General features: G+C 41.6%; 1 protein-coding gene across 1 annotated transcript; it reads right to left on the bottom strand.

Annotated features, from left to right (window-relative positions):
- Positions 1-12,860: 12,860 nt before the first annotated feature.
- On the bottom strand, positions 12,861-13,090 carry T265_12721 (hypothetical protein; the record flags this gene model as incomplete). The annotated part of the gene is given in 2 exon segments (XM_009165161.1): positions 12,861-12,992; positions 13,001-13,090. Coding segments are annotated over 2 exon segments (222 nt in total).
- Positions 13,091-13,388: the final 298 nt, after the last annotated feature.

The following is a 13,388-nucleotide window of genomic DNA, read 5'->3' as shown; positions in this document are numbered from 1 at the left end:
GAGAGATCTCAGTGTGCGATTAGAATGTCTCCCTTTATATGAGGCAAGAATTGTTGGCAACCTTACTATGGACCTAAGGCGTAAAGGTGGTGAAAATGTTTTACAACTGCGTACTGACAATCAGTTGTTTCTCGGTGTTTTAGATGCACTAGATGCCGTTTCTCTACCTGGAATCACCCAACTCCTGAGGAAGCACAAAGTCAATTCATCCATAAAGCCATTAGCTCCAACTATATATATATATATATATATATATATATATATATATACGATTTGACAGACAGATATAGTTGCATGTTTTCTTATAGTTATCAAGTTAGTACAATTAAGTCTATGGAATTTGACCTGAAAAAAACGGGTGACGATAAATCTCTGTTTAAGGTACCATATTGCTCACATCGTTTTGTAACTTCATATTGAACTCCATTTCGTCCACACAGTTTAATGTCATACATGAACAGCCCGACTTAACCGATTTAGTAGGCATCGCATGTTTTACGCTTTCATTCTCCTTATGTGTAATACCTGGCGAACTTGCTGTGGCACGCTTCGCCGATTTGTTGCTCTACACTAGTTTCCAGTCCTTGAACTGCTTAGTACGTAGCCAAAGGAGCAAACAAGTGTTTACACAATCAATCACATTGATCTTCGTCCGCCGCCTTCTTGTCCTTAGAAGCATGACAAAGCTGCCCACAATACTGCATCGAACAGCACTCGACCGCTTATGACCTGGAAGTAAACAGAAAGCAATTCTGATGGCGTCGTTTATTATATTGCTCCGTAGATTAATTTACTAAAAACTCCGGCTTTCCGTACAAACAAACCTTTCAGAAAGGGCGTCAGGAAGATTGGTTTTGTGATAGTTTAATGGAGAAAATTCCGACTATGCGGACCAATTCGAAACCAATGAATTGGAAAACATTCATCGTGCACAATTTGAAACCAGTTTTGTAACGCAGCTCCGATCAACTGAATAAAGAACCATATCTAGGGATCTCCCGTCTGTCGGTATCACCTAAAAAGTCCAGAATTATGTTCAAACTGTAGGTTATTCTATCCGTTCACAAACTAGGCAATTAAACAATTGCAGTAACTTGAGACCACAGTCGCTTTGTTCAACTACCTTTACACTGTGTCCAGGTGTTGCACTCAGCATCTTGCAAATGAGACTTGAACAACTTCCGATAGTATATTTTAGAATGATAAGTATACGAAATATCATGTACTTGGGTAAAACAAGCATGTACATATCTGGTGGTGCGAGCAAAATCAACCTAGATTGGAAAATCAGAAGGCGTGGTACATATTACTGATCTTTTTTCATAATTGACGTTCAAAAACGAAACCTTCTGAATTTAAATGATATACTATATATTATCCTTCTAGCTTATAGTTTGTATCTCGTGATCTGCTGATGACTAGCTGCTCCAATTATACCTCACTGCTTGACTTTATTCGAAAGCCAAGATGCACATCTGAAACTTCCGAATTTGTGTCAGTGCTCAGCTGCATTTTGTCAATTCAGTTACTCTGGAGAATATTTGGGGTTGCAAAACGCGTTCGCGTACCTTACACGTCTCTTCCGACATTGTTTCCCTCACACAATAAGGCAGCAGTAAGACTGTCTTATAAACCGACGTCCTTCGGACGCAAACCAGGATCTACATGGTTCTAGAGACGTTTAAAGAATGGCATATCTTTGGCTGAAAGCATCGTCCTCAAAGGCAAGCAGTCTTCAAGGCAGTGTGCGTCAGTAACCCGCACTGCAAATAATGTTTGACTCTCGTGACCGTAGCTCTTAAATCCACAGCATTTTGGAGGAAAATCTAGAAACATCGCATAATTACAACGGTGTTACGAAAGTATACACCTTGAGAGGGATTTAGCCAAGTCTTCAATAACATTATACCTCCGGTCTGCGCTCGTCCTTCCAAGTACGGTGCAGAGTTCAGGCCACCAAAGTGAATGTCACTAATAGATATTTGGTCTAATAGCTGAAGTGTTCTGGATGAGGAATCCAGTCATCTGATTCGCTGCCGACCATCTTTTATAAAAGCTCTCCCATCATCCAGAAAATTTGTGGCCCACACAGAAAGACCACCCACTGTTCCTTGATCTTGAATTGTCCATATGATAGATGAGATATGGATTACGTAAATTCTGATAGTATAAATTCATTCACTTCTGTCCTGTGTGAGGTCGCGCGCAGTGAGGAAACCCTCTGGGGGGTATGAATCTCAAAGTCGATTCGTTTCCACACCATTGCAAATTCTTCCCGTCCGGTGACATTTTATTTTGTGCATCACCACGGTTGGAGACACGGGCCTCAAAAACAAGCAAAAATGTCAAGTACTTTGTTCGCCGTGGATTGTAACAGCTACCTGAGCAGCACAGAATGCATAGAGTCGAACGGAGTAGAGAAATTGCTTTTGCCCCCATCACATATCAGGAAGTAATATGGTCCTAACCAATAGATGGTGGATTATCAGTGTTTGCTTGTGTCACTCATACTGATTGAAATTCTCATCTGTAATGAGCATCCCTGGCTTCCCGATTTTTTGTACGTTTCGTCATGTTCAAAAGAAGTACGCCAATAATTACTAGCCTCCAACTTCTCACATCTCATCTTTTCCTTTAGGTTGAAGTCGTGCATTCCACGAAAGGCGATTAGCACTGACAACACAAAACGCCTGCCTAAAGCTAGTCAGCTGGAAGCATTTAGGCTCGTTCCTCCTTTTGATATGCTTTCCAAACCAGTCAGGAATGGGTGATGTAAGTGCGAGTCTTTAAATACTACAGAATAACTTGTCCTTACCATAAAAGTTGACCACTGGATATACACAAGACTGACTCGAGTACAGGAGCGCAAGTAATGAACCCAGTCCACATGAACGTGACAAAACGGCGACAAAACCAATCAGTAAGCGAAGGAGCATGAAAGTACTGGAAAGGACTAAATCAACAATACATGCCAATCGGTTTAATCCACCTTCTGGGGGAAATTCATGTGGAACTATCGTAATTACAACATATCAGTTGGGCCACACTTTCTCATTTTTACCTATAGCTGCAAGACTAGCAAACTTTTTGAACAAAGCTCAAGAGGTGATCAATTCCTGTTTACATTCAGACGCCACAAGCTTTCGTGCAATCGTACACCCTCCATCTTATCAGGAGTAAAACAAAGTATTCTGTAATAGCAGTTTACGGTTGTTTATCTATTCTAAGAAAAATGTATCTCCAAGTCTGTAATTATGCATAATTGCTGTATCTATTTAAATGTACAGCCAACATCCTCTTTTGGTAATTGCGCTGTGCTTTTGTTCAGACCTAAAAACAGCTGAAAAACAGGATGCAACCCATGATTACGTAGTAAAAGTGTAACAGTCTTCAACTATTAAGCTGAAAAGACCATATCAAAATGGACAAAACAAAGTTGAACGGGTTTAGGTTTGGAAAAATGAAAAAATGAGCAATCTGGAATATGTAGAGGCTTTACTGACTAACTAGAGCTTGTGTCCAAACGTCGATTTTATTGGCATACGTCCTGTCTTATAGAATTAAATAAAAACAACTCACTAGAACGTATTTCCCCTAAATCCATCATAAAAACGGATTCAGATTATAACCGATTCTATAAGATTGTGCACCTAAAATTACAACGAAAACACAAAACCGAATGGCTAGAACTGGGCACTTTTTATGTGACATGTCCGAAATCAGTTATTCACATAAATGTGTGATGCAAGCGAAAACTCTTGACATTTCCTGTTACCCGAACAAAGCAGTAATTTCACGAATCCGCTTGCCACTGGCATACGCAACCGAAATAAGTGCACTTGGTTCATCGCCGATCGAAAGTTGAAAATGATTTGTACTTATCCCAATTCCTTTGTCAGTAAAAAATAAGGAGCTGGTTTCATTTAGCTCCAGAATACGTAGACTAAATGCCGTCAGAAAAACCGTCATGTCAAAGGCCAAATAGAAAATCCACGCCATCAATAGCCAGACATCTGTTAGGCCATCGAATTGACTCGGTCAGTCCTGCTGAATTCTGGTGGGCAACACAAGCTTTTGGCGATAAGCAAAGCACTGCTGAAAAATTAAAACAGCCCAGATTACGTGCACAAAACAGTTAGAACAGGCGGTTTAGTTACCCTGACAGTGACCAAGTGACCTGAAGAAATCAGTCGATCAAATTCTGCTCAACATTGATTCTAATCTTCAGTTATATACCTATCATGCTTCAAGTCCGCAAGTGAAAAGAATAAAAGGAACTTTGACATACTGCAGGAAATGTCTTTCATCAGTTCTGGTGAGATGGATACAGGCTAAGCAATGTCTAACATTTTGAGTTGCCCAAATTCAAAGAACTATTTAAAGAAGCCAAGATTGCAAACCGGTTCACCGCCTGAAAAGTCGAAGTGGGATAATATGGCAAACTAACCCATGTAACCCAAGTGGAAAAGACCAATCTGTCCGAAAAAATGGTTTCCAATGTGTATGAGACGCTTTCTTTACAACCAAGTTCGAGTTTCTCGCACTCATATACTGTTCCATGAATCTGCAAACCTTATGTAAGGTTTCAGGGAGATATTCCCCAAAGCGAACACGGCTCCAGAAATTCTGAATTTTACTATGAGGAGGACAGACTGATTTCATTTCTGGGTAGGACGGACCAAATTCCAGAATATCCATTCCCTAACATGGCTGCCAGAAGCAAAAAATGTGGCCAAATCATTGCCCCTTTTTTCTACAACGCCATGACAATGATTAGGATGCTTCAAGGAAATCTTTAGGACGAACTGATGTAAACACTGAGCTACTCTGGGTTTTCGCGCTAAAATCCAACCAATTAGAGGGTCACCTTTAGCTTTCTTGCTGTCACTTTACAACTAGAATTACACTTGATTATCTGAGTTTGAGGTTTGAACAAAGCATTCAAACGGGGGGTTGTTATTGTGATATCAAATAATCTATGGTCACATGCAATGGGTAACCTGTTTCTCTGAAGACCCCGTGTATCGTCTTCATCTGGTCTCCCTTATTGAAAGTAAAGAAACTCCAGTGAGCACGGCTGCCTTTAGCTTCTCGAACAAGTTAACTGTTGAAAAATTATCCGCATATCCCCAGTTAATGTGAACTGAATGGAAGATTGCAACAAACGTTTTCGCTTGTTCGATTGTTACTTAAGTTTCCTCCCACAACGCTATAAATAACACACACTAAACTCTGGCGGCAGTGAAAAGCATGGATTTTTCCCGTACGCTCTTCGCACAGCGTCCATAGAGGTTGAACGCCACTCAAACTGTCTCAGATTTCCGCCTTTCGAGTTCGTGCACAGTCATCAAAAGCACATGGCTGAGTACATATTCACATCGCATACCTCAAACGACCGGTAACTTATTTGCATAGGTGGTTGATAATTCTCGTCATTGCTCAGACTAGGGCAGTTTTTTTCTGAAAGAACTGCCTTCAAATGAATGATTTGGCAAGCCCGTATTTCAGTGAGGATATTGATGTGAAAACAAGAGTAGAATATATGATTAACAACGTTCACTACAGGATATCTAAGTTTTCTGAGTATCTTGCAATTGAAGGCCCTTGTTGAATGGAAAAAAATACATTGACCTGACTCAAACGTATCTTCTTGTCAAGCCCATGGAACCCTTAGATGGATAATAGTAATAATAATAATAATCGCTCACCTTTTTAGAGCCTAGCTGCCATGCCACCCGAAGGAAGCGTGAGGGCTAGCGTACTGCCACATTGCCCAAGCCTACACAGGAGAAATCGAGATGCTTCAAACCACGGAACTTCCGGTCAGTAGATTCGCGCTCTAACCACTGAGCCCTCTTGCCTCATTAAGTTCTAACAAGCGCCTATTGTCGCACTGAGAACCACATAGTAGTAGTAGTAATGAGCCTCCTGTCCGCAAATCAGAACATATACAGGGTACAATACTTCTAGATAGTATATCGGAGTGCCAACTGGAATACTAAATTGTTTGGTTAACGAGCTATGGAAAGAGACCATACACTTGGACCTAAAAATGATAAGCCGATATAAAGTATGATCCGTTTTTAACGATTTCGTAACCTGCACTATGTCTGAAAGCTCTTACACTCGTAAGATTCTGCACACATGAGTGCACACGACTCGCCGAGAAACCTAATTACGGCCAAGCGGTTAAAATTATGTACAAACCAACGGTCGATGTCATGGCTTTTTCGCTACCGTTTTTAGGGAAAAGATGCAATGACAATTCGTGTGGCATCATACAGTGTGGACAGTAAGCTAGGGGTTAAAAAGTCCTTACTTGTTGAAAAGTCTCCTAGCAATTCGAAGATCAAATCCACCTCGCGTCTTTGGATAAGGGGGGGTTATGTGGTGACCGTAATTTAAACAGATGTGTAATAAAATCGCAGTCGTAGTAGAATAGGCTAAGAAACAGGCGTTTCTTAGCCTGGGTGTCATATCACGCGGTGGCGGCATTTGATGGCTGCGACTTGACTTGGGCAGAAGACCACTGCTGTCTATCAAGAGAACCACGTACTAGATAGTGGAAAGAATGAATGGAATGAACACATACTCGACGATTCACTCAAACAATTTACTGAGGTGAACATAATGACCCTCCTGTATCGATCCCACAGCGATAATATGGTGAACGTATGCCACTGCAAATTTTAAACTTGACAACATCATGCCCACCACACATTGAGGCATAGATGGCGCACGATTGATCGACTGCAGCAGCAGAGACCACGATATATATATTCAATGTCAGTAATTCTTTGGATTGTTCTTTAATTGCAACCTCTAAATCTGTGTCAGAAAAGTCATTTTTACGGAGAAATTTACCTCCGTTGTCCTCAGGGAACGGTAGCGCACATGCGTAATCCATCACCTGCATTTCTGGATAACGTGGTTACGGAAAGGTTAAAAAAACAGAAAAGTACTATTGTTCACCTGGTTAAAAGGCAGCGGATTAATCAAGATTCGTGTAATTTATAATAAATCGCCTTGCTACTTGATCCACTGTTGCCACCCAACTGAAATGTGGCCTGCTTTGCGACATTTGCAAGTGTTGCTCCAGATTCACAAGCCGCAATAATTCAGCTGTGGGGTCCTAATTTGGGACCCAAAGTTCGAATTAGGTGGATTCTAATATCAGCTGCTTCTGGGAAAAATGGTCCTGCCACAAATATCAACGAATGGGATTGGGTACCCGTTAGATGACTAAACTGAAAAAGTCCACACCCCCGTTTAACCCTCCCGGTGTATATGACATCCGTTGACGTCCCTGCGATCTTCAGATAATTGTACCGAACGGTGAGGAGGAACGTTCTTCCAATAAAGATGGACTTCAGTTTTGTGAGGGGTGAAGTCGTGCGAACTTTGTGATCGAAGGTAAGTCCAGTACTGAACAGGTTCTGTAGTACCCAGTCTCTGTAACAGTAGGCGCATGTTGGTTCATCTGAGGCCAACTAGAAAAATATCTTCACTACGTGGATACCAAATACTGAATGCAATATCATTATCTGGATCGTAGTGAGACTCGTGAATTCCGGTACAGTGTAAATCTTTCAGTCATCGAGATTCAGGACGGTTTCTAGCGCGAGATGTGTAAACGGCCCTTAATTGGCCTGTGATTGTTGCAAAAAGCTTCTCATTGGCCAGCTCATTCACCTGGATTATTGAACTCTGTCGCTGGGTTTTGTTTCAGTGCTTTCATAATTGCTAGTTTGGTTATTGCTTTTTATTACTGTTGTGACACGACTTACCACCTGCTGCAACAGACATGAAGAATTCCAAACAGTTCCTGAACGTGTCAATGTATACTGCTGTCATAAATCATGGATTCATCCATTATACTTCACACGGCTTTCGGCAGACAATCTGCCTGGGACTGTGATAATCGTTATTTTATTCACCTTGGAACTGAAAGCTCTTTTGGTGAGATGGTTCAAAATGTCTAGCTAACAACGTGACGGCATCCTATTAGCTAACACTAATTTATTTTCCAGAGTTTTTTTCTGAAACCATGCATAACTTCGAGGTATTGCGCCGAAATGAAGCGGGTGACCAAACCATACTAACGCGCGCAAAATTACAGGCTCTGTTTCAGCAAAAACACGTATCCATATCACCCTCAATCGCTTCACACTATTCCTCTCCATCCATGAGTAGTCTGTTTAGGCCATAATAGATGATAAATTTACCGGCCCCCTTCTTCACATCCGTCAAAGCTGATAAGAGATATGTATCCTTCTTCTCGCCGCAGTTTAAACCACAAACTTCTGGTGTGCAACCTTGTTACAACGTTCGGGTGGCATCTCTGAAGGAACTTGAACTATCACTTATGTATAGGAAGACATGATCACACTTTGAGCCACGTGACGACCTAGAAATTAAACTTATCGGAGCTCGAAATCTTAAATGAAAAATTTTAATTCTCAAATTAACATCGCAGACCGCTTCAACTTTTCGTTTGTACATTGAAGCCTCATATCATAAGAATGAAACTCCAGGCACTTCCTTCAAAGCCTATACGAAATGGCCAAGATGCCTGTCCATCTGCTTCCATTTGCACCGGTTCTGCTTTTTTGAGTATTGGCATTGAAAATATCTTCCGCGCATAGATGTCTGACGGAAGAATCGCACTTTTGCATTGAAATGATGGGTGATGCATTGAACTGGATTGTATCTTGTCTATAATGCAGTCGTTTCTTAACGTACACTTCGTTCCAGTGCTGATACCACATGAACAAGTCAAAATATCATGCGAACTTGCACGCCAAAGCGTCTGCATCAAACGTACAAGTTTTGTTGTATATGCGTACCACAAATGTTCCAGCACTGTAACTAAACTGTAGTCTACTGAACAATAGGAGACGTTGACACGTTGCTTGGGAACCAAATTCAGTGAAATCCAGGTTTTCGCAATGAGTGATGAAGAATTTCAGACTGTTGCGAAATTTTTCAACTATCGTTGACAATTCTGTGGTCTCGGTTAGGGAAATGACGGACTCATTTACTAAACCACTGATTTTTTCCAGACCACATTGTATTGAAACAAATGAAGCCCAACGGTGGCATGGCTTGTGTGCACCGGCGTTCCATGTGCAGTCAGGCCATCGCAACACTACCGGGCCCTGAACATAAGCCAATAATATAGTGGGTGAAACGTGCTCGAGTTTATTTCTATGGTCCATAATCTCAGAGAGCCAATGAGTTGGTTGCCGTAATGTTGTAAACAGGCCTTAGTAGCGGTTTCCGGTGTACTCATACTCAACACACCCGCAGGTGTGTGTCCTGCCAACAGGACTGGCATGCAGTTTCATACAGGCTTTGGAGGTTGCTGCTATTTCAGTTTGACTGGACAAAATAGTGTACATGCTAATGCGCCACCTGCTCCACGGATGATTCCGATCAAATACTAAGATATGGTGAATAAGTGGTGGCTGCCAAAGCAAAAATTTTCAAAACAAAGCAGAGAAATCTGTTTACCGTGACCGCGGATTTTTCGCTCATTATGACACCGGATATACGGTCCAGAGTTTGTCGTCTGTGCACAGAAAACTATCTGCAGGACGTGTGTGACGCATAAGTGACCAGAACCACTGTATAAAAAAAATAAACAAGTACGTATATTCTTATTGTCACATGCACAGCTATTCTCAACGGTTTACAAGCGCAAAACTGACCAGGTGTGGTGCTGTTTCGGTACACACCCATCATCAAAACCGACAAAAAAAAACGAAGACTGAGATACCTAGGGTAGACAGGACCTGTCGAGAAGCCACGTTCGGGTTCGGATCCTCCAAACCAAAGCAGCCCGCAGCATAAAAACGACAAAAAAAAACGAAGACTGAGATACCTAGGGTAGACAGGACCTGTCGAGAAGCCACGTTCGGGTTCGGATCCTCCAAACCAAAGCAGCCCGCACTGAACCCGTATTCACTAGTCGAGATGACTCCACATTTAGCGTACGAATTAGCCACGACAGATGCACACATAGCCACAGTTCACATCCCGTGCCGGTAATACAATTCATAGTAACAACCACGGATTAGCCCCTTTGGACCCAGGTAACGTTTGAACCATACAACAAAGAGCTTGGTTTCACTAAATTCTATGAACTTTTTTTCTCTGTAAGACACCTGCACTTTTGATACTCCCGTGAAGACAGTTCAGAAACTTCCAAAATATTGAGCCCGATTCTGGTGTATGGGTTATTTCCAGTCAAAACCGCCAAAAGTGCTTCACAGCTATGTTGTCCTCCAAATTTTCTAGAGTTTAGAATGCCTCATCGAGAAACACGTGTGTAGCAATTGATAATTCCCACGCAATGACGTTAGCTTATTGCCAAAATATGTTGCGGTCGTACCGCGATGGCATTTTTTGTCATTCATCTAGTTTTAACCAAGGTGTTTCACTATTTCGTCACCATTAAACCATGTGTTCGTAAAACCAGGAAGTAGGTAGCACAGTCGCAACGAAATCTTGCACTTTTCGAGTTTGTATGAAGTATACGCTCTCATTAACACCGGGAAGGTATTTGTCTATCTCCTATAAAATCCACGCATAAATCACATGCCCGAGGGCCAAGACATCTAGTTTTACGCGTCACCCTAAACTCGAGCCCACTGTCAACAGGTGACTTCTTGTTTTCATGAAATAGTCTAATGGTCGTTTCAACAAACTGAAAACCAGAAAGAAATGAAAATCAATGAATCCGAGGATGCGTCATTTGCTGGCACAAATTGTGACATGTAAGGAAAACCTCTCAACTACTTGCTGAGACGGGCTGGAAGGAAAAACCGACAATATCATCCTTAACTTCACTCTTAAGTCTGGTTCAGTCAGAGGTACTGGAATAAAGCTGGGGTTATTGTACACAAATTTCAATATCTGTAATAGCCGACTTGTTCGGTGGTGTGTGTATTTCCTGCTAACTGAACCCATTTTTCGATGTTTACTTCCTGCTGAGTACTAATTTTGATAATTGCAAGAAAAGCCTATGTGTTAAGTGGTGCTTGATGAATACACCCTATTTCGTGTCGACCTAGTTCAGTTGCTTAAGTCAACATTATTTTAAATCGAATGCAGTGTTCATGAACGGGTATGCAACTCTGAGCAAGAGCCTCTCCCTGCTAACTACGGAGACCATACATCACGTCTCAAAAAAGTTTTGCTTTGTGAGTGAAGTGGTGAGACGACGCCTCACGCACAGTCATTAAAGAAACCTGGAACTTAAACTGATTACGATTCGATAGACTAGCACTCGGGAAGGAGACTGAATTCAATATAAAATGATGTAGCACCAAATTCAAATCGTGCATCGCTACTCGCCAAGAACTTCGACATCAACAAGGTAGATCACTGTGTGCTCCATTATGTATGAGACTTGATCCCGTGGTGCACCGCACAAACCAAACTCCACTCAAGCTAGAGGAATTTCAGACGTCTACAGACGACAAAACCCGCCGTTCAAACCCAGATTTCAACGCACAAGTAAAAATCACTTATATTGTAAGCCAAACAAAAATCTACATATAACTCGTCTTGTTGAGATCCATCAGCATCGGATCATGCAAAGCAAATTGAGAGAATTTGGGACGATTGACGCGATATGCTGTTTGGGTGCAGAGTAAAAGTACTGCGGAATGCGGACATTCTTAGAATACTATTCCAGTTATGGATTCGGATCCCTTCAAAGATTAGATCCGCACAAAATTCCGGTAGTCCTAAACGAAGGTGAAAGAGCTATTCAGCGTTCGTTGGCTGTCTAGCATAGGCTGACCTCAAAGCTAACATTTTATGGCGTTTCAACTCATACTCTTCATTTTCCACGTAGTTGCCGACACAAAATGTGTTTGGAATGCGGCGTTCGGTTGTCGATTCCGAAACCTCTCACTCAAAACCATGGATAACTTCTCAGGTTCATAATATCACTCCCGGTACATATTTCCATCATGGCTATTATCTAAAAGCCTCAGTAGACAATAATTATTAAAGCTGCGGGGTGTTTCAGAGGGCTTTGAAGTCACAGACTCCATTTCCTAACGACGCACTGATGTCAATATGGTCTGTGATGAGGAATTTTTAATTACATTACCAACCTTAGAAAACAAAACAATGGCTAAATCGCATGTTGTTGGCGATACCTTGAGTGCAAGATGATTTACCGTGTCAGTCGTTCACTGGCTTCACAACACAAACTGCTGGTCACTTTTTCTCCTAGGATGAATACCAACACCAAGAAAACTAAATGGTCAACCTCATTTGACGTTGAACTCCGTGAATCAGACTATCCTTGCCTTGTTGGTTCTCTGATTACTAGTTGCAGGCTCTTGGTTCCCTCTGATGTATTTTGTCTGTGGCAGAGTTCCATGCTCCCTGGAACTCCCTTGAACGTCTTGTATTTCCCTGTGCCAAGATTTTCACGTTTTATAGAATGGATTCCTGTACACAGGTATGGCAACTAGGGACAGTTGATCGTGTGTTCTGATAGCTGTCCAAATAGTTTTCGTTCAATTTGTCCGACGTAGTATGTATCGCTTTTGTTTCGGTACGAATTATTACCTGAACCTCCAATGGTGCGGTCCTTCGGTCCTGTCGTCTTTATTATTCTTTTTATCGCTGTTCTACTGTGCGTTTCTGCTCTACCGAACAGAGTATGCATCCAGATCTTTTCGGGGTTTGTATCCGGTCCGTGCGTCTCCTTTCGGTAAGTGCAGGTTTGAAAATTGCCATTCATAGTCCCCCTAACGAGCGCATCTAAGAATGAGAGCTGACAATTGTGTTTAAGTTCGAAAGTGATCTTACTGTCTTCCCACATAATGACGAGTAATTCATGTGTTCTCTTTTCTTGCCCGTTTGTTTATGTAGTTTACAAAGTGGGAAAGAGGTACATGGCTGACTACTGGTAGCACGATGTGCTCTAGCTTATGCATCATCGTTTTGCGGACAACTGTTGACAAACTCTTCCAACAAAGTTGGAGTATGCATCCGTTAACAGTCCAAAGAGGTGCATGCTCTCTTCAATTTCAAACGTCCGTTTGTATTCGGCTGGTTCTTTCATTACAGTTTATCTAGTTAGGTCGCGTCAATCGAAAAGCAGAATTCTAATCATCTAACTCATCTGTACTTAATTTTCCCTCCATGGTGGACTAATTTCAACACCGACCCACACAAACAAAAGTAACATTTCTTTGAACGAAGTATCCTGTGTTGTAGGACCAGTGCCAGTCTAAGTACCTAGTATATGAAACAATTAGTCGTCTTTTTCGTCTAAAATAACATATATGCTATCCACAGCGTAATGATAATATCTGGGAATTTGAAGAAGGTTGAGTTGTAGTACTAGGAAAATACGTGAA

This window comes from Opisthorchis viverrini (genome assembly GCF_000715545.1).
Source record: "Opisthorchis viverrini unplaced genomic scaffold opera_v5_12, whole genome shotgun sequence".
Taxonomy (NCBI): domain Eukaryota; kingdom Metazoa; phylum Platyhelminthes; class Trematoda; order Opisthorchiida; family Opisthorchiidae; genus Opisthorchis; species Opisthorchis viverrini.
The sequence above is the reverse complement of the archived record's forward strand: the minus strand, read 5'-3'. Positions and strand labels throughout refer to the sequence as shown.